This window comes from Columba livia, chromosome 5, assembly GCF_036013475.1.
Source record: "Columba livia isolate bColLiv1 breed racing homer chromosome 5, bColLiv1.pat.W.v2, whole genome shotgun sequence".
Taxonomy (NCBI): Eukaryota; Metazoa; Chordata; class Aves; order Columbiformes; family Columbidae; genus Columba; species Columba livia.
Window position 1 is genome coordinate 27,127,209 of NC_088606.1, and position 22,157 is coordinate 27,149,365.

Sequence of the window (22,157 nt, forward strand, 5' to 3'; positions counted from 1 at the left end):
GCAGTTGATACTCATTTACTATTAAAAAAAAATAAAAGACCATTCCCCTTTTCTCCTTCGTTTATTGTAAAGTGGCTTAAAGTTCTGTGGCTAATAATATAACATGTGGTGTTTTTCAGTTTACCCATAAGTATAAGCAGAGAAAAAAAAAGTCCTTGAGCAAAGGAGTATTCTAGTATTCTGCATCGTAGCTTTACATTTTTAAAACAGTTATGAAAATTCACTCCAAAACAATCCATGCCAGGCAGTTCACCAAGAGCCAAGGTCAGATGCCTTTGCTCACTCTGAGCAATACGCTCTGCAGACAGCCCCATGGCTCTCCACTCGGAGTAAGGTATTACACATAGCAGAGAGATACACAAAGAGCTATACCTAAACACACACGAAACAATGGCTCATGATGATGTATTCCCTCATGAGGTATAATTAACATCATGTCTTGTCCTTGCTTTATAAATTACCCTGATTTAGCTGAAGACAAGATAAAGCAGACAACTGATAAAAGCTAAGGATCTATCTCTCTAAGTATCTCCCAAAACACACTAATGCCTCATGGGAATATCAGAAAGGATTACTTTTATTCCAGAAATAACCTCTGGTTGCTCAGGAAAATTTTGAAAACTTTTAACACAGGCACACTTTATTACAGGCTTGCAAATTCTTGAGGCTCAAAAAGCTGTGCTGTGTAAGGTTCCTTTTCTTTTTTTTCTTTTTATTTTTTTTTCCTTTGATTTACTTTGTGCTGTATAGGTAACTTAATAATTCTATAATCCAATAAAACAACTAGGTTGAAAGCTAAAATCCTCTTGCCAGCTTAATCATTTATTGACTTATGATCTTTTTCTGGTTTTTTTTCTCCATTTTATTTTTAGTGAAGAGCTTGTCTAGAATTAAAAATATTTGTTTTTCATAGTGTTCAGGGTCATCTTATTTCAGCTACAACTGCATAAAGGCAGAATAATGTCCATCATGTCACTAATAGTGTGACAGAATGGAAATGCGCTTGTGTGCACGTTACCTTTAGTGGCTTCAAAAAAACATTCTTTAAAAAGTATTCTGGTTAACAAGGGTTTCAACATCTCTTTAAAGCTAAACAGCTTTCAAATGCCTTTGAGGCTGCAGAATACAGGATCACATCCAGGATCAGATCTTTCCTTAGGGCCATAGTACTATACCTGTGTTCTTTATAACAATACAGTTCCATTAACAATTTTTAATGCAAAAAGAAAAGGTGGTAGCAGTCAGTTGAGTCCATCTATATTTCAGTGAATATACTGTACATAACGTATATACTGGTTACTTAGATTGTTATGGAAATTTACCCACAGCTGTCTCAGTGATGAAAGCTGGAAATCCACAAAGAGACAACTGTATTTTAATAAGGGACTTATTTTACCTTCCCACTGAATGGATATTCCATGCAGATAGATAAATATTTGAAGAATTAATTTTTCTCCTCTGCTTTAACTATCTCTAGTGTAATTTAAATTATTGCACAACATTTCTAAAAATACACAATATATTAATATTCTATGAAGGATATGAAATGTCACGCCAGGCTTAATTTTTTTTCCACGTTCATATTCTGAACATACCTACAGTGTGTAGAAAGTATTCTGGAATAACAGTTGGAACTTTATTATTGCCCAAGGAAAGCAGGTAAATTTTCAAAGATCAGAACATTAGCTCTCTTGGGATTAAAGTTTAAAGCAAAATAACTGGCATAGATTACTTGCCACTGGATACAGAAATGTAGAAAGGGAACTTGTTAATATTAAATAATATCTGTGTTTGTAGCACCGCCACCAGTACACCTATAAGGGAAAAAACAGCTTCAGAACAACAATGTAAACTTTACCAAAAGCCATATTTTCACAATTGTTAAAGTAGAAACTAAAGACAACTTCTTAAAAAAATTACAACATAGTCTTGGGGTTGAAAATGCTGGACACAAAGGAGCCAACAGTGATGGTACAATTCTGTTTCTCGGTGTGTTATTCTGTTTCTCAGTGGGTTTGTCGACAGACATGGTTTTGTAAGCATCTCGGCACAAATTGCACACTAATGGCAGTTTCCTCCATAGTTTTCAGTTTCCATTTCTGTTTGCACACTTGACACGAATATGGGTTTTCATTTATCTGGGAGGCTGAATATAGCTGGGGAGATTTATTTGGCTGGATTTCTGCCTTTGAGTCTTCTGCTGAAGACATAACTGTATTGCATGAGATGTCAAAGTTCCTGCTGTAGGCACAAAAACACGAAAAAAAAGTACCTAAACCTCATCACCTGAGGCTATGAACTCACCACACAAAGTCACAGAAAATAGCTAGAAAGTCACCTTTTTAACCTAAAAAAAAAGGTAGAAATAAATGAGCTGGAAAGTGAGAACAAATGCTGCCAAAAGCCTATATTTACAAATGGATAAAAACACAAAGGTATTACTACTGCCTGATGATGGCAACGTGCCAGAGAATCTGAGAGCCACCTATTACCTTGGTTCTATATTTGATGAACAAAACCCAACAAAACAACCAAAAGTGATGTCTTAATAGTGTATTGTATAACCTCATCGATGAAAGGGTTATTCTCTAGGCAATGGGCAAACTCCTCCTATTTAGCCACGTTTGCTGATGTGAGGCATAACAGAATTTTCTGTGGTGATTTTTCTTTATTGATTTTTACACAAATCTTAATAACAATTGCACATTTAGAAAGTCTGTCATGATTAATAATAAATACATGTGGTTTGACCAGGAAAGCGTGGGACAAGGCTCCATGAGCCCTTTGAGGGACGCAAGGTCTTTACTTAAAGAGCGCAACACCACACTTCTCAGTTTCTGATGTTGTCTTCAGCTCTTTAAATCCCAAAAGCCTTACAGGAGACAAGTCACGAGGAGAAATGCCGGGTGTCAGTGGCACAAAGAGATTGGTCCATGAGCCAGGTTCAGGGGACGACCAGCCAGCTTGCTCCTGTTGGTCCTGGACCAGCTCCTGCATCAGAGAGTGGAGGCTGTGACCGAGTGGCTGCCCTCCCTGGCCGTCTGCATGCCCTTGAACGCCAGCGAGGCTGGGATGTCACAGCTGTGAGGGGACAGTGGGGTGCCTCCAGCATGTTGCCAGCCGTGGCTGGCCATGTAGCCAGACGGTGCAGCGCTGTATGTCATGTAAGGTGATACTTGGGCTGGTGTGGCATAGGGAGGCATGGCTGGTGCTGACACAAAACTGCCGACAGCAGGGAGGCCATTGGGTGCCTGAAAGGAAAGGGAAAAAGGTTTCTAAGAGGGTAAGACACAGCAGATCTGACATAAAAGAAGTTGCCCTCAGATGCTGCTGGGGCTTTGTACAAAAACCGGGGCCAGTGGGGACACCCAGAGAGCCACCGATAACCACTCCCTTGGATTTCAGGAGTGCAGTGGCCCCCTGTTCTTTGCTTTTAAGACCAGCTACCCCACAACAGCCCCACACATCTCACCCAGAAGCCTGTCCCAGACAGGGACCAGCAACAGATGTTTACACAACACACACGGAGAGCAGAGCAGGAACCACCAAGCCCCCTCCGTATGACTTCCGTTCTTCCAGCAACCTGTTTCTCAAGGACTCATTAAGCCCTTGGTTGCATCTAATCATTACACTTGAGAGATACTGCTGGAGGTATTTGTGATGAGTTTGTCCCATCTCTTTCTCAGTGAGCACCTTCATCCTCTTGGCAATAAGTCCTACGGGTTGGAGCAGGGGGGCTGCAATATTTACCCATCTTTCCCAAACTTTGCACAGGATGTTGGCCATTGTGGCTGGGCCCTGTCAGGTAGTGCTGTGGCAGTTTAAGCTGGGCGTGTAGTGACCGCCACCATATCAGTGGCAGGAGAGATGGACCCATCCCAGCACCTCGCCTACCCCAGCCTCGAAAGAGAGTGGGCTCAGCCCTGAGATGCTGTGGGCAGGCACGGGCATGGATCACAAAGAAATACTCCCTGAAGCAGAGGTAACAAGCAACTGGGGGTGTGAACATCTTAAACTGTTTGGTAACTGTTTGCTCAGAGCATGAGTCAGAACTATAGTATTATAATTACTGATGATGTCTTTTAAAAATCTGTTTTCTAGGTACTTGGGATATAAACTTGCAAATGTTCTTTGCTCACAGCTTCTGGTTTCAATAGAGCTTCTGTGCACAAAACAATTGCAGGGCTGGGTCCTTTCCTGCGAGCTATTTTCCTAGGTCCTTCCGTAGGCTGAGGAGAAGGGTTTCTATTTAAATAGAGAAGGGAGAGTCCTTCAGTCTGCCAGAGTAGGATTTCACAATGAATGACTCCTTATTTAAATAAAAAGTGTTTGGTAGTTTATTTCACACCCTGTAAATGCTTCTTCAGTAGAACAGGTACAAACCAAGATTTTTGTCTTGCTTAAGTTTTGATGTGTGTAGTTTTTATGTTTTAGGATTTGAGATGGTATTTTTTCACAGAAATATTTCCTATCTGACTATGAAAGAACAGGTATCAATTCAGCAAATCAAGTAGCATCTGGCATTTTTAATCATCTGGTAGAACTGGACATAACCTGGATAGTGCAGACTTAAGAAATGAAACAGACTATCATTTCTCCTAAAACTTCACATGATGTTAACATTTCACTTGTTCAGTTCCTGTCTGGAGTGCAACTGCCTAACTTTCCAGTATTTACCTCAATAATCAACACTGATCTGGTCTCAGACTCATGAGTGTAACTCACAGTTCTGCTGGCTGGGCCATCCTGTCACTGCCAGTAGAGAAACCAAGTAGTAATCCTCCTGGAGTCAATATAAACACGGACGTCAATCTAAAACAGCAGGAGGCAGTGACAGGATCCTAGCCACAAATCTCCAATAGGTATATTAATTAGTATAAAACGTACAGCTGCAGCAGCAACCTAATTGTCATTCCAAATCCATAAACACTTTGTTGAAACTGAACTTGCCTATTCTTTTGAAAATCCAAATATGTGATCTAACCTTCAACTCCAATTATGTGTCCCCTACTGTGTCACAGAATTACACTTTACCCTCAACTAAATATCAGTGTTCGCAACAATACTGATTAATACAAACCTTCTAATAATGTACTGTAAATAAGTACACTTCTTGAATCACATGGAAAATTATTTCACTGAATTTAATGGAAAGTAAAAAGCGTGAGAGGTCCTAAGAAGCTGCTGTTCTCTAAGCTCCCAGACTCTTCCAGTGCACAAAGTTCTTTTCAGAAGAACGTGAAACAAGAAAAGAGAGAAAAGAGTACCTCTCTTTTTTTTTCCTAACAGCAACAAAAAACTCTTCACAGAGGCACTAGATCCATTAGAGCCAGGCTGTAACACTGAGACATCAGGAGCCACAACCCAAAGGGATCCTGCACAGAGAATTACAGAAAACCTGAAAGGATGCTGGGAGGGGAAAAGACTTGGAGCAAGTCCCTGAAGATCCTCATAGCTGCTGTGGCAGCACAGGGCAGCCAAACCTCCAGCCTCTGAGGCTCAGAAGAGGGATTTTGGGCTCTGTGAGGCCACCCTGCTCCTCCAGGCTGGCTCACTCCCAAGCAGGCTGGTACCAAGCAGAATCAAGGATGTGCCTTGAAGACCCATTTTAAGTAGGATTCCTCATGTCCCATGAAGCCTGGACTGTGGTTTTGAAAGGATTCCTCCTAGCCTGCAGAGAAGGCATATGTCCCTCCAACCTCCTGTGTTGTCACTTGCTCCCCTCTACCATGTGTGGCTCTGGGAAAAGAAAGTCCTTGTTTGCCACAAAGAATAAGAGAAAATGCTTCCCATATGCTGTACAGACTGCCATGCTGTAGGATGCTCTCCAGCCACTGGCACTTCCTTTTAAAACTCTTTTTGAAAAGGCAGATGCTATAACAACATCTCATCCAAGGAAGAATAAGACTGTAAATGCATCTTTCAAAGCTGTTCGTAGTGCTGCATTGTGCCAAGGCAAAATACTGCTTGAAGCAATCACTTTACCAAGCACCTCTCTCCACCCCACCATCAGAGGTGAAGAGTATTTGAGTAGAGAAAGGAAACTTTTGGTCCTCAAAAAATGTCTTCCTGCTATGTACGTCCAATGTGGTGTCCAAGCAAACAAAATCCCTGGAGCTGATGACTGTGTCTGTACATGTAAATAAATTAGACCACAGCCAGTTCTTCAGCCCTGAGGATGAGCAGTGTCATGCAATACCCAGCCCTCTGGCTCACCTCTCTTCTGCAAGAAACAGGGTGGCCTCATTCATGCAGCCTTTTGGGCAGGGTGCCTGGGCTGTGCCCTGCCTGACCCCACCCTGGGACAGTGGCTGGCACTGTGCTAGTGGGCACAGGCTAGATCTGTGCCAGGCAAAGTGCCAACAAGCCACCTCCTTGTTGGTCCACTGATTCTTGAGCCCATGTCCTGATCTCCTGCAGCTCCTACAGATAAAGCAGCCAAGGACTTCTCAGGGACCAGAGACTGATCTCTTTGCATGATTTGGGGCAAACCTGAGCTCCTGAGCAGCTCACATTAACTCAGACATTATTGATGAATATTTAATCCAATCACATATATGTTCCCCTACTTCTGTTTATCATTGTGTGGCCTTCCTTGGTATGGTCTTATGGCACAAAGTAAAATGCAAGTCTCTGAATTACAATTGTTGGAGAAGCCCTAGTTTGTTACCAAATTACAATGAAGTTGCTACTTGGATTTTTATTCACAAAACAGATGGGACTTAACTAAATTTTTTACAGTTTTTTCAGAAGCTTAATTTGAAAGAATGCCTATCCTGATTTATAACAGACAGAACAACCCTTTTATCCCCCTACCCCGTAGTTTCAGGTAAGTTGCAACTGAAATAACTGATGTTTTTATAGTGTCTACTGGTTTTAATGTGAGAAAGACCTTACCCTAACTACTAAGGGCAGGATGTGGAGACAGTTGTGTAGAGACCACCAGTTTGGACCTGTCAGAGGCCAGCAATGCTGGAAAGCTATTGTCACTGAAAAAATGAATCATTCCCATTTTAGTTCCAGTGCTGCAAAGCTTTACTGCTCAAAACCATTATGATGTGGATACCAGCAGATGCCTTCAGCTAAGAAGGCAGCACTGGGATGGCTAAGGACTGTCCCAGCACAGCGCATGACTCTGCTTCAGGGAAGGTTTGAGTCATGCTCACAAAGCAGCCGGAGGTCTAATCTGGCCCAATTTTAAAGCTGAGGGGGTAGAGAAAACCTCACCTTATGTGATTTAAAACTATGTTACTAAACAAAAAAAAACAAACAAAAAGAAAATCCCACTTCTTTTCTTCTGTGACTTTCACCAGTGAAGGACTTGACCCAATAATTTTAACCACAAGACTTTTTACTTCTAAACAGCTTTAGATACAATATGTAGGTTATCAGAAGGGTTGAATCTTGTCTGTCAATCTGGCACTTTTTACAAACATGACATTCACTTAAAATAAATGGAGGAGATTAAGTTCCATGACCCTGTATATACTGGATGAATAATTCATCCTGCAGTATTTCAATCAGAGGAAATGAACACCAAAATCTAAACATTCGTAATTAGAAGAGCAAGAACCCTGTGGTGTTTATGGATTTTAAAACCCTTAGAACTTGTTTTAAGTGCAGAGCTTCTTGAACCTGGTTTTTAAGTTTTATAAATATTTTTTTTCTTAATTTAAACCATTGCTTTTCAAGGGAAATCTAATTTTTTAAAACAAACAAACAAACATGTAGTTCTAACTGAACAAGAACCTCTGGTCTGCAAATGATAAGGGTTCCTGTTTGAAAACGCCTACTGTACAACTTCTACAAGAAGAGAAATATTTACTCTGAATTACTGCTTCTATCAATGCTTTGAGACAACTGATGGAATAATATTTCCAAATTTTAAAGCTTTGTTCCAAACCTAGAACACAACCTCCCACCAATTTGCAAATTCAGCCAAACATTTTCTCGCAAAGATACCTGCAAAACAAGAGTCACTGGATCAGGATCCCAAGTTGGGTCTGGTGCCTCTCTGCTGAGTTACTGTCGATAGGCACCAGTGCCAGTGAAGGGAATATCCGGGACAGAACTGAGAGCCAAAGTGGGCATAAAATCTTGCTTTAGGTCACAATAGATGATGCTGCTGAAACAAATGAACTGCATGTATTTTCACCACTGAAGGAGATGGGTTCAGTAGTTTTAACTGGGGGAACTTTCAGTTTTAGACATTTTAGGTACAATACTAACTAGAGATGACTTTTGTTGTCATTGTTTTCAGTTTGCTTGGGATTTGTGACACACAGGGCATGGGCTAATGAGAAGCAACCCTAGAACCAAGCTTATGTGGGATTGTCTTTGAAACAAGTAATTTCCACTAGCTGTTTGGTCTCCTAAAAGTCAGAACAGCTCCTCTCCAAACCAGAGATAACTCACACACACCCCTTGATTTCTGTGATGAAGATTATACTGGTATAATGTGTCATACAGCTTCAGTCCCTTTCTTCTGCATTGTAAGGAGAGACAGGACACAAGCTTTCCAGACAAATTTTCCAATCAATCCACATCAGATGAACTACCTGCATATTTTTTTTTTTCTGCCTTGGTCTTGTTAATACGAGAGAAGCACACAAGATACATTCCACTTTCAGACATCATGGTATAAATCCAAATTCTATATTGTAATTAATTTATTTATTTTTTGTTTCATCACCTTCTCTACTTTTTCTTCTCTGCTTTTTGCTTGCTTGACATGTGTTGTCTCAGTATCCAAATTAGGCCACCTCCTGTGATACATTCCCATGTGCCTTCTTAATGTTTTAGAAAATGACCCAGAGCCATAGCATTCAAAAATCACAGACCTGCGTTTATGTTAGTTGTCACTAATAGCGAGTGTAAATTATCTCATTTCAGATTTACATGAATACAAACAAGACAGATTTGACGTCACAGGTGAATGCCACCTCAGTTTTACAGTCTAACTCTAAAGTAAGTTTCCAAAAGAACGTAAATGATTCTTCTTGTTTTAAAGTTATTATTTCCAATTATTTGAATCATCTGCCCATTGTAATGTAACTGTTACAATGTTTTATACATAGATAATTTATTGCATAGACTAAGAGTGTATGTTTTGCATAAGTATTTTAGATGTCTATGGAAAAAAAAAATAAAGTGTTTCTGGAGAAACAACATGGGCTTCAAGCTCGAGTTACCTAATTCAGCAGCCCTCATGAGCCTGGACACTGACTCAGCCCAAAATCCCCTGCTGGATTCAGCAATTCAGCCTGCATCAAGACTTGGGAAACACACCTCTGCTGAATAAGGTTGCTGTTTCATTTGTATTTCTCAATTCTAACACTGACTTGGATGGAATGAAGCCTTCCTGTCCTTGGATCAGCAAGCTCAGCGCATTGCCTTGATCCTCCAGCATGGAGCCTTCCCCTGAGAGCAAACAAAACAAATCCGCAGAGGCGTCACAACCATCTGATGCAGAGCAGCAGCTCCCCAGCCAAGTGGAGTGCTGGCAGTAGTTTTAGCTGCAGGAATGCTACTGTAGCTCTGCAGACAGACACTCTCTCACTGCCCATTTTTCAAAATGAAAAAATTAAAACACTTTCTAGAAACACTGAATCTTTTCTGAACGTCCTGAAAACATAATCACAAAGTAGCTACTGGAGAAGTCATTTTTTCCATAGAAAGGCAAAAGCATAGCAGTGAGCAGAGCTGTATATCTAGTCCTTCAATCAGAAGAACAAATTACCTTAAAAACCCAGAGGATATCTCACGTTCTTAGTGACATGCACATAATGAGTCAAAAAGGTTATGGCAACAAGACTAGGAGCAATCAAATACAAACTCCAAACATAAAGGAAGCAAACATGCTAAATCTCCCATTTTAATTGGAGGTTAAGTAAGATTTATAAATCAAACCAGCATATGGGATCCCAAGGGAAGAGTAAACAAATTTTCCAAGTGAAACAGCAGCAGCATGCCTGTAATGGAAATCTCATTTAGGAAAATGGTATTACCTAAAGTTGTAAGTAATACACCTATGTTTCTTTTAAGGTTTTAAAATGTATAACCTTAAATAATATTTTGTAGTTAACTAAATCAGAACTAAATTCTGAAGCTGCTAGTCAGTGCCACAGCATCAATGGGAAAAATTACATGGGAAAATTACATGGGAAAAATGTAATAAAATTTCTAAGATGGCAAGGTGAATGTGAATAAGCTAGTCAGAGATAACCCTGCAAACCAGTGTTTCCTGTCTTTTTATAACGTTGGAAAAATTTATTTAAAAATCTTTTCACAGCTCAGATTATACCATATATCCATATTCTTAGTTGAATAAACTTCTCTTATTGAATATAGTCCCACTTACATTTTCTATTTCTTTCACTGCAAGAGAATAGGACAGATTTTGAAAAGTGAGGACATTGTCATTAGATAAATTTGACATCCAAAAAACATGAACGAAAAGGAGAACATTTTCTAGGTAGGGTATTACTTTGAAACATATGCCTATTTTCAAGAAAGACTGGAGAGCGATAATACATTGGAATTGAGGCACTTTTAAAATAACGCAAGGGCTTTACAGACAGTCTGTTTCACAGCTGAGCTGGGTTAATTCCCAGAAGACTGAGCTTTGAAAAATGGAGAGAGACCTTTCGAGAATGGGGAATTACAGTATTTCTCTTTCAATGTAAGCTGTACAAAACAATGTTGGTGTTTTAGTCGAAGTCACAATTAAAACAGAATTATTTGCATGCTTCAGCACTTTAAGATTCCAAACGTAATTAGTTACCCAATCCTATATGGTGTCTCTTACAAATATGACATTTTCTTTAAATCTATTTCTCCTGCTGCTGAATTCAATGCATTACAACATAATGCATGAGAAAATCACACCACTTCCTTCTAAAATAATGTTCATTCCCTTAATAATGAACAAATCTCATTCCCTGCATTTAGTGTGCTTTTTTATTAACTTAGAGTTGTTTCCTTTACTTACAGGCATCCCCAGCTGCACTGAATAATACAGAATTCAGATAATATCAATTGAGTGTTTTAACTACAGTTGCGACATGCATCAAGATCACTCTTAATTGTATTTTCTTATCAAATTTTAAATCTCGGCCTCTTCAGGGAAATAAAAACCGGGTCTTGGAAACAGTAATAGTAGTTTGAATTTAAACACCACCACTGATGCTTTCCTAAGGGGGCCAGGGGCATTTTATATCTTTTCCAAAACAAACTATAGCAGAAACAAAAGTAAAAACAAAAAACTCTTTCACAGAGACTGAGGAATCCACTACAAAAACAACAGAGGAAAAGAGGTAGGAGAAAAAGGCATGATGGAGTCAAGGTGGACAGAGGTGGTTGTAAAACCTAAGTGCACTCCGAGGGAAAAGGAGAGAGCAAGGGTTTCTAATGCTGCTTCAGAAGAGGGATGGATTTAGATGGCTTTCACAGTGACGTGAGATCTACCACGTCTGGCACACGTTAATATGTCTACCTAAAATGTCTCCCAAACATAGTTTATTGTGCAAGGTCTGTACATTCACTGAATAGTTGCTTCTCATTCATACTTCAGTTTAGGAAGGATTATATAAATGGGAGTCACTGCCTTTCCAGTGAAGGTGCTGAACCTTGGGATATATACTATTATTTAACAAGCCTTGGAACTGAACTGCCTCAAAGTGGAGTGAAAACAAATTCTGTTTGCTGTGAGCACAAAGCTTAATTTTGATGACAAAGACACAGTTTGACCCTTCCTTAGACAGATATACTGTGCTTACAAGAAGAAAAAGAAAGTTCGGGAAAAAAAAAAAAAACGCATGCCATATAAGCAAACTCCCTTGAGTAGGAGCTAATAACAGATTCCCACAGTTTTAGAACAGATTTGCACAATAATTCCATCTTGGTATTTGGGCAAAATCTGAAGTCAGGCAGGGTACCCGTGGACATTAAACAAGCAAAAATACCAAAAGGAATAAACATTTGTTCTTTCTATGCTGATGGTTAAAACTATAATGTATTAGCAAAACGTTCAAAGAAAAATGTCCTCTGTATATAATATATTTAACAACAGATTGTAATTTCAATATGGTGTTATTTAAATGAAACCGAGGTTGGAAGAAGTAGACATTAAGGACACAGCAACATGAAAGGGATTCTAATGGCTAGAAGCTGGACAAAGGTGGGGTCAAACTGGTAGAGTCCTCACTTTGTCCTCTTCAGGGAGAGCCTAAACACTGGTGCCCTTTGTCTAACAAACTTCTGATGATGCAGAGGCAATTACTAGGAAGCTGGTAAGTTAATGAGGGTGAAATCACAGCCCCTCGATTATTGAATGACCATCATTATGACTAGGTATGTAGACAATTCCTAAGAGCTGATAAATCGCCACAACAGACAAATTCAAACACACCACACAATCTTTATCTGCTTCCCACTCTACTACAAGCAGCAGAACACTGAACAGTTCAAGTCCTATCTAATCCCCCTGCCCCTGGCACTCTGCTCCTTGGCTGTGAATGGTATATCCCACCACTCTTTCTTTTCCATCCATGGTCCTGTTGGTCACAGCAGAGGTCCTGGTGGGCTGGGACCCTTTGAGCAGAGGGTGCTCCAAGTGCAGTTTGAGTGTCATTAGACCATTCACTCACCTCTCTGACTTTCTTTATTAGTTTCATCCGGGTGGAATGCCCTGAAGCCATGTGGGTTGGTGGGCAGGGCACTGTGTTTTGGCCGTGGAAGCAGGTGGCCAGTAAGAGGCAGGTCTCACAAATGGGGTTCGAATGGGGTGCCATCCAGATCACCTGGGAAGGAATCGGGTGCATGTAGTGGGATCAGCTCATGCCCCTCACCCACAACATGCAATGATATGGATGCCTAGACCTCGAGCAAGCCTTTTTAATGACAGTATTTTAATAACAGGCACTGATCTGGAGATCCTAATGAGAGTGACACAGAACCAAACAGTCTCCAAGCCAAGGTCCGAATCTCTGCACCAGACAGGAACTCTGCTAACAATTCTGCTAGGTACTATGGCAAGAAAACCGATGAGCATCTTTCCTCAATCCCTAAACCCCCTCCCCAGGTGTAAGTGGGGAGCAGGAGGTCTGGACCTTAATCATCAGTTGATTTTGCACAGACCCATAGCATGAATCCAACTGCCTGAATCCTGATTTGGAATATAAAGTGACAAATAAGTAATCTGCTAATTAATTTTTTCAATAAAGAACCTGTGTAAGAGTGTGATGTAATTGACCATAACATTTAAGGTTACATATTCATCTCAAAGAAGTTACTGTATGTTGTGGGTTCTAAGGACTGCAGATAAAAACAATTACAGACGCTTTAGCCACCTCATATACAGTTCATTGTTCATTTACAATCAAAGATGAGGAACTAAATGTTTACATTGCCTATATTCTCTGTGCAAATAATTGTCCAGAATTGCACCCACAATTATTTGTAATCACTTGCCCTAAAATAGAGCCTTTTCTTTGTGTGTTGTAAGCACATGGAGCTCATGACCCCTAATCAGAATCAACTGAAGGACACGGAGTTGCTACCACAGCAAAGCCAAAAAGTCAAGCCACTAACAGCTGCTGAAGTTCTGCTGAGACACTAGGTGAAGCATTTGATACTTTGAGGTCTGCCCAATACATCAGAGCAAGATTTCACTCAAACCATGTTTGCAAGACTCTCTGAATCAGGAGGAGTGTTCCCAGCATCTCTGGTGGGTTTGAGATCAGGCCTCCAAACAATGTAACCTTTCCAGGAGTGAGCTTGCAGTAACTGCTTACTCTTAGACCCCCCCAGTTACAAGCTTTTTCCTGTTAATGAGCATCAGCTCCCTTTGGCAATGTGCACACCTGCTTCCTGCAATGCATGCAGCAAATAATTCTGAAAGAAAAAAAACTATTTACAATACTATTTGCCTCCCAACAAATAGTGCAGATATATGTCAGATCTTCTGCATTCTCATACATGTGTGAACACAGAGCACAATTTTTTTCAGTTTGCGCATCCATGATGTTAGTCCAGAAAGTCACAAGCATAAGATGACTGAAAACTGCATTTTAAATATGATACATATTTATTAAATGTTTTCATTTCAAATGCAGGGTACAAATGGGTTGGTATTTCAGTGATTCTGGCCAATTTTTTTTTCTAATGCAGCTGTCAGTATAAGCTGCATAATAGATAAAATACTCAAAATATTCATCCTTTGTATTAATAACAATAATTATCTGTAGAAACCATCTCCCCCCATCACTACATTAAATGTGCCTCTTGGTAGAAATACTGACGCGCAACTGAATGATGTGTGAAATTTTCATGACCAAAAACTGTCGAGCTCTTAGAAAAATCTATTTTCCCTTTCAGTTTCTCTGATTCACAGTCATTCTGTTTGCAAAGCTGTATGACATATGTGTGAATATGATGTACTGGGAAAATATAATGTGACTATTTATGTATAAACAACAACTTGAGACATCAGGTAATTAACAATTAATAGAAACTTGACAAGGCATCTCTGTCATTTCCCGGGAAACATCCGGTACAGAATCAAGGTCTGCCAGGTGGAGCTTTCCACTCCTCAAATCCAAATACTAAACAGCATTGCAAAGAAAGACCCCAGAGACACTAAGAAGTTCATAATACTTAAAATAAAAAATGTTCTGCATGCAAAGGTTCCATTTCACATTAAATTAATGTGGCTATCTATTGCTGAGGCAAAAATCTGCAGTCTTCCTGCCTCTTTTGTGAAGTCCTTACCCAGTCCAAATTCCCACTGATACGTGGGGCCAGGGGTGAAATGAAGCCATTCGAAGCCACTGAAGAGATCAGCATTGGATGCTGGCTGACTAGTCTGCAAGGTCAATAAGAGTTTCATCTGAAAAAAGCCTACAGGATCCCATGCGTTAAAACAAAGGTGTATCATTTAAACAGAGGGATCAAATAAATATAGTTTGAAAGTACAGAACTCTTTGTTCTTCAGGGTCTGTTTTTTCTGGTCTTTTTCATACAGAGGGAGTTTTCCAGGGGATTTCTTGAGAAGTAGAATATTACCTGCCATGAATAAAGCTGGGGGAACAAGTCCTTCACTCACCTATTGACTCTGGAGCTATTTGCAAGCTGTGGACAGGTGAATCTGTGTCTTAAATGTTGCTGATGCTCTAAATGCATAACTGACATTTGTTGGAAACAGCAGAATTCCCTAGTACTCACACAAAATCCTTTGTTAATGTGCTTCAGAGCACATTCCTTCTGCTCCTGTTGCGTAATTGGAAAGCCTAAGTGGAACACGCACACTTGGTTCCCTGCTGCTCTACTCCTCTTGCGGGCACTGCTGACTTTGCTAATAGAGACATAAAATTGGAATATTACAGAACAGTGACTTCTCGGGGGAAATCTGCTGTCTACCTTCTTAAGACCCGGCTTTTGAAATGAGCTTTGCCCAAAGGAGATGAGGAAAATAGCGTTTACCCCGAAGTCCAAAGACAGAGCCTACTTCACCGTGGTCCTTCTGGTACATAAATTGTGACTGTGGCTTCCCCATTTTCCACCATTTCAGCTACTCTTTTGCTAGATCTGTACAAAAGAACCAGTATTCTCTCCTGTCCCCTGTTCATCTATTTACACCCAAAGCCATACACATTGCAAGACTCTATGTAAAGATCTAAGAGCATCAGAGCCTTTCGGTGAGACTTTACTGTCACAGACCATCACCCCAGACTCATTGTGCTTCAGAGAACAGACAGCTAGTAAGTCAGTGCTACATGCAACAAGAATTCAGTTCAAAAAATCATTTTGCACCTGCTTGGAACAAATCTTTTGGCCAAAAAAAAAAGTTGCAGAAACTGCAAAAAATCACATTTTCATGTCCTTATTTGACATGAATTTTCTCTGAACTTATTCTACATTAGCAAGGTAGTAAAATTGTGGTAGATTAAACAAATTAATGTACAGGTGAATTAATTCTCTGCTAAGCAGGTCTGAATACTACATGAATAGACTGGTCTATACATTAGAACTTTCCAAAGCCAAATTCCATTTACTCATATTATTATGGGGAACGAGGAGGAATCTCCTCTGTGTCTTCTCTTAGTGAACAGAGTTCTGAAAATTACCTTTTGGACAGATACTTATTAGCTTTTCTGCCCTTTTAAACTCTCTGGACAATGTAGTTTGATAAATGAATTCCATTTTATTAAAAGCATTTTTCTCCATTTTTAAATAGCAAATATGTTTAAATTACATTTATCAGGTGATCTTTCAGGTTGAACAAAACTTTAAAGTAAGATTGTTATTGACATTAGAACATTGATATCTTATGAAGATGAAAGCATTCATATTGAAAGAGTGAAAAAATATAAAAATTAATTTCCAACATCATCATTGAGAATAAGCCGATTTACATAACATTGTTCCTCAACTCGTCTTTTGAGGTAAATGAGACTCCAGCAAAGGCAATGGTTTATAGCCTACGGGCCAGGTCCTGTGAATATTTTGGCAGAATACTCAGCAGAAGGCCCAGTCTGGAACCTAAGACAATGCAGCCATGGTATGGCTGCTCTTAACAAAATAATGACAAGCTATTTCCGTAATTTTTAGTAAGACTGCTAACACTTCATTTGGTTTGTTTTTAAAGAAAATTGTGGAAGGATGAATATTAACTCTAAATCTAAATCCACTTCCATCTTTAACAGTACAGTCATGGCAATACTACAGTGCATATCATTTGTAATGTGAAAATAACAGAATAATAATGGCTAATAAAAAAACGTAACACAAAACAAATAGGATGGCATTAAGGGTGGTATATTTTTTGTAAGACAATATATGAAATGAAGTTGTTCACCTTTGGGGCCTATGACATTTCCCACTCCGCCTCGTTCACCTTTTTGCAAGCATTCCCACAGTTTGCTCCCCATATCTTGAATTTGAAACGGTCTGGCTCAGCACCAAACACAAGCTACAAAAGTCTCCTCGACATGGAGTCCAAAACTAGACACAGAACTCGAAAACTATGTCCAAAACCTCTGTCTTCGGGAACACACTGAACAGAGATCACTTTTTTTCCTCGGCTTTGTTATAAACATAACAAATGAAGGGCAGGAAAGTCAATATATCTGAGAAATCTGTGATACATTTTGAGATGTTTCCATCGCACAGAAAAAAAAAAGATTTCAAAACCTGTGACTTCCCAACTAGTAAGAGTTGAGTCTTTTATAGCTTTTCTCCGAGCATAGGATTTGACTAGCAAGTACAAAGATTTAGACAGAGATTTATTAAGTAATAGTTATATTGTGCTGTAATTAAAACGTAGGAAATTCGCAGTCTACTTAAGCGTTTAGAAATGCTTAATGTAGGAAGCAATTACACTTCATTTTCAAATTATTCCCCTGCCTACAGAGCACGCTGCGGGCAGGATAAAACGGGGCTTTAAGTGCGGCAGCGGGACGTACCCGCTCACACGGTCCGGGGCCGGGCAGAGCCCCTGTGTGCGGCGCGGCGGGGTCTGATCGCAGGGCGGCTCGGCGGGCGGGCAGCCGGCGGGGCCGGTGCGCGGCGATTCTCGGGTGTCTGCTGAGCGGGCTGTGCCGCGGCGGCGGGGACAGCGCCGTGAGCCCGAGGCGGGCGGGACACGGACCCCGCCGGCCCTCCGACAGCCTGGAGCCCCTCGGCCAGGACAAAGGCGGGCTGGGGGCTGCGGCGGCTGTATGGAGGGAGGGATTGGAGAGAGGAGAGGAGTGGAGGAGAGAAACAGGGTCTTTCCCGATGTCGCCCTTCTTGGCGGACTCGCTTGTAAACCAAAACTGAGGGCAGGCCGACACCGGCTCGAAACCAAGAACGACAGCACTGGGCAACGGCCAGAAACCCGAGGCCGTGCTCAGGCTCCCTGTGCATCACCGCCCTCCCCTCACTCCCTCTTTACCTGACTGTACTTGGCCTCTTGCTCCAGGGAGCTCTTCTCCAGCCCGTTCACGGTGTGCTGGGCGGGGGAGGGGAAGCTGTTTCTGCCCAGGCTGCTCCACTCCTCCACCTTGGGGTTGGGGTAAGGCGAGGTTTCGCTCACTGCTGGGAAACAGGGGGGAAAAGTGGGTTAGAGGCAGGGGCCGAGATGCAGATCAATTTGTTCCGGACCGGAGACGGCTCCCTCTCTCCATGGGACGCGAACTGTGGGGCAGCGCTATGGGGAAACCTGTCCCTCGCCCGCAACACCTCGCTGAGCCTCCCGGCAGCCCCTGGAGGGGGTGATCCGGGGGTGGTGGGGGCAAAAAAGAATCGGCTCCCTCTGTGCAGTTAATGGCAGCGATCGTCAGCCGAGGCCGGATCTGGCTAAGTCGCTGGTTCCCGCGTCCCTGCACTGCCAGGACAGACTTGCCCCTCCCGGCAGGACGGAGCTGCCCCCCTTGACACTCATCCCCCTCTCCTTTAGGAGATTTACAGGAATCGCCTCGCCTGTGTGTGAGGGTCTGAGGACAAACGATACTCTCTGTTGGAAATAACGTCGACAAGGCTGCAAATTAATCAGACTTCACACGAGTTTGGGACCAGAAAAAAAAATGCAATAAAATCTGGAGGAAGAAGAAAGAGCAGAAAAGGACAGAAGTCCTATCCTTTACACGTGCATCAGCCACGGCACGGGAATACCGGGCTGTTTGTTTTTCAGGCGAGTGAATTCCCCGGGCCCCGCTGGGGATCCCGGGAGAGAATGGCTCCTCCGAGCCCAAACGCATCGGAGCCTGCGAGGCTGTGGGTCCCGTCGGAGCCGCTGTGAGAGTGGGGGTCCTCACGATACCACTTCGTTCGGCTCCTCGCCGAGGCTGGGGAACTGCACAAATCTGAAGTTGTCTTAAGAAACTGAGCTCTCTCGGCGAGCGCCCTTTTCTGCTGATCTCACACTTTCCCATGAATAGGGGCTTCCTTTCCGTGTCAGCAAGGTCAGTTTATCCTATAAATCAAGGGCAAGCAGCCCCCATCTGCGGCATCGGCCGCTCAGCAGCCCTGGCTCTCTGCTGGGAAGGGGAGGGGAGAGATTTTACATCGCCGAAAGATGTGTGCAGCTCCGAGGTCCGAGGGAGACCAGGCAGACACCGAGGCACTCAGCAGTACCATCAGAGGTCGGCCTGACTGGCAATGTGGTGTTAATAAAAGAAGAACTCACTAAAAGAATCCTCAGATTCTCATTTGATTGTAATGTTCTCGTTCTTTTTTATGTTCCCTGCCAACACTACCTCTTCCCAGCACAGAGCAGAGATTACCAGGGATGTATTTGTTAAAGTCGATTCAGAAACACGTTTATTCATGCCAGTGTGGTCTGAAGATAGTTTGAAGTAGAGAGCGAAGGACAAAAAACTTAGACGTTTTTGTATTTATTAACATAAATGAAACATACTTATGTGTGCTTGTGTATTGCTTTAAAAAAAATCATATTTTTAAGAAAAGAAAAAGACTTGTTTTTTTGCAATGCCTAAAGGACTAATTTGCATTTGAAATGCTGATGGAACCGGATTGTTGCTGTTAAAACCCAATGAAAACAAGAAATCACGGCCCACCCTCCCCCCCCGCCACCTCCGCTAATCGAGAGAGGAGAGTGGGACACAGAGATCGCTGTAGGCGAAGGTTATTTTAGGCTGTTGTTTTAACCACATTCACTGTTAGCTCACTGGCAGAGTCTGAAGTGGAAAATATGTCCCTTTCTTTGTGGCAAAGCGTAGCGAGTGACTGGGAGGCACGACGCAGTTTCCAGGAGGAGAAAAAGAAAGGTGGAAGAGAGGAAAACGGCAAATCTTGGAGGTTTGGTTTTCCTGGACCACCGCTTCGGAGGAAAATACAGCATCAGAATGAAAGCAATTAGGTGACATTTGAACTTCCTGTCGGAGCAAATTTGGCCTGATTGCGAAAACTAGAGAAAAAGGACTTCTCGGTAACGCCAAGGCGGCGCCTGTGACTGGAGGGCCGCAGCGAACGCCCGCCGGGACCGGCACGGCCGCGGGGCTGGGGCTGAGCGCACCCTGGGGCCACAGCACCCCGGGCCGTTCCCTCCCGCCGTGGCCGCCACGTCTCGGGTCATAAGAGCATCCGTGACGGCCGATATTGTACGGTTTGCTCGTCAGTCTGCAGCCCATCCCGGGACCTCCGATCTGCCCGCGTTCCGGCATCCTCCGGTAAACTCAGTGCCCGGCTTGGGCTAGGGAAACGCGAAAGGTTTCCCGAGGCAAACCACGAAACAGCCTTCCGACTCTCGGCGTGAAAGGAGCCCAGGAGCAGGAGACCGAAATGCCCCTACTGCCTGGCTGCCGCTGCGGCCCCGGGTCCCCCTCCTCACCTTGGTCTGTGATGGAGCGGATCCCCAGGATGTCCGTCACCGAGTGGGAGGACGGCCACGTCCTAGGCATGGCCATGGTGCTGGGGATCGCTGGCACCCCGGGAGGGGTTGGCACCTTGGCTCCTGCAGCAGCGATGGGGCTGGGGTAGGAGTAGATGTGGTTGTAGGGCAAAGCAGGCTGTGTGGGAGGCTGGTGCTGCTTGTAGGACTCGTAGTGGCTCTGCTGGGACAGGTTCCCGATTTTGTTCCGGAGGATGCGGCTGATGGAGCTGACCGACGGCACGTTGTACTTGTCACACACGCCATCGGCCAGCAGGCGATCCCGGATCTCCCAGGCGAAGATGCCCGGATCCCTTTGTTTGTAGGTCCGGATATGTTTTACCACCGTGGGGGTGGTGACCCGAGGCTTACTACCTCCGATAGCCCCCGGTAGAATTGAGCCAGTCTCGTTGTAGCGAGCCAGGATTTTGCTGACACAGCCGTGGGAAACGCGGAGCTGCCGGCTGATGTCACACGGCCTGATACCCAGTTGCGCCAGTTCCACAATCCGCAGCCTGATGGCATTGGGCAGGGGTCTCCCGTTGACAAACACCCCCCCGAGCTGGTTCACTTCCCCAAAGGCAGGTTCTGCAAGTAAACACACAAACACACCTGTCGGGCACTGTGAATGGCTCAGAAGGGGGCGTCTGAACTGCTTCTTATCACAAGGCAGATGTCACAGTTCGGGGACCCCCCGGCCACTCCACGCACGCTTCTTTATAATAGTAGAATGTCCCCGAAATTGAAAACACAATTTTAAAAAAAAAAAAAAGTATATTTTTTTAAAGAAAAAGAAGTAATAAAGAAAACAAAAGAAATAGAGAAATAAAAACATAAAAATAAAAACAAACGTGGCAACAAATGTCGGAGCTCGCCAGACTTGCATCAAGCATATTCCAAAAAAATCACATTCCAGAAATGAAAAACGAGATCGCACAACAGACAAGTCAGTTTTATTGCCACAGGAAGAAGGAACATGAAGAAAATAAAAAGAAAATAAAAACATTTTCGGAGACGTGGGGGAGGGGGAGGAAGGAAAAGTAGTTGAGGAAATTCTTATACATCTTGGGAGAGGGAAGGGCAACGCGGTGCTTTTGAGTCGCGATTAACTTTTTAAAGACCGTTTCTGGTGCTGTTAGCGCCTCTCGCTTAACAGCACAATTACTCCAGGCTGTAAAACAAACGTGCTAAAATGTTAACTGCTAAGATCTGTGTCAGAAATAATATACAACGTGCCACAGGCTCCAGCCATCCACCCGGCTGGGATCCTGCCTCGCACTCGCCTAATAACATTAATAATAAACCTAGTAGTCATTAGCTTCTCTCTCTTCCCTCCTCCTGACCCTTAACGTGTTCTTACAACTTGTAGGAACACGAGCAAAGTCAATAAGGGAGCTGCAGCAGCGGCACATGACAACACACGGGTGCTCCCCCTCTCTTGACAGCACTTGAACCCTCCTGCAGCTCCCAGTCACTTACCCATTCCTCTGAGCAGGACACCTCTGGGGCTGCCCTAAATCCCAAACGGGGACCTGTGCCCGGAGATGGGCTCCCAGCCTCCTGCGCTCCCGGTTGCACTAGCCCCAGCAGCTCTCTGGTTTCCACCGCGTAGGTAGCAAGGACACGAGAGAAAAAAGGCTACAACAAAATCTACTTCCCGACGAAAGAGCCTTGACTTCTGCATTTCAACCTCAGGGCAACGTGGGCAGGGCTGGGCTGGGCAGGGCGCCGCAGCCCACCGCTGCCCCGAGCCCGCCCCCCGGGGGCGGCCCCGCCGCCCAGCCGCCCT

At 43.1% G+C, this 22,157-nt stretch overlaps 1 protein-coding gene across 4 annotated transcripts; it reads right to left on the reverse strand.

The window, feature by feature from the left end:
- Nucleotides 1-1,614: 1,614 nt before the first annotated feature.
- Nucleotides 1,615-22,095, reverse strand: PAX9 (paired box 9). Of its 4 annotated transcripts, none has more exons than XM_021287408.2 (5): nucleotides 21,848-22,090; nucleotides 20,330-20,956; nucleotides 17,933-18,072; nucleotides 12,648-12,800; nucleotides 1,615-3,251 (listed from the first exon to the last, which is right to left on the reverse strand). In XM_021287408.2, exons 1-5 carry the CDS (start codon nucleotides 21,849-21,851, stop codon nucleotides 2,997-2,999), a joined length of 1,179 nt encoding a protein of 392 aa, XP_021143083.1. In that variant the 5' UTR covers nucleotides 21,852-22,090; the 3' UTR covers nucleotides 1,615-2,996. The 4 variants fall into 4 exon arrangements, with proteins under 4 accessions (XP_021143083.1, XP_021143082.1, XP_021143084.1 ...); XM_021287407.2 differs by having other exon boundaries at nucleotides 17,933-18,075; XM_021287409.2 differs by lacking the exon at nucleotides 12,648-12,800 and having other exon boundaries at nucleotides 17,933-18,075; nucleotides 21,848-22,095.
- Nucleotides 22,096-22,157: the final 62 nt, after the last annotated feature.

Excerpts from the sequence above, each read along its gene's own strand:
- PAX9 (XM_021287407.2), bottom strand. Across the intron at positions 18,076-20,329 it reads CCGCTCCATCACAGACCAAG|CAGTGAGCGAAACCTCGCCT; the intron begins GTGAGGAGGGGG and ends CCTGTTTCCCAG. Across the intron at positions 3,252-12,647 it reads TAATAAAGAAAGTCAGAGAG|GCACCCAATGGCCTCCCTGC; the intron begins GTGAGTGAATGG and ends CTTTCCTTTCAG.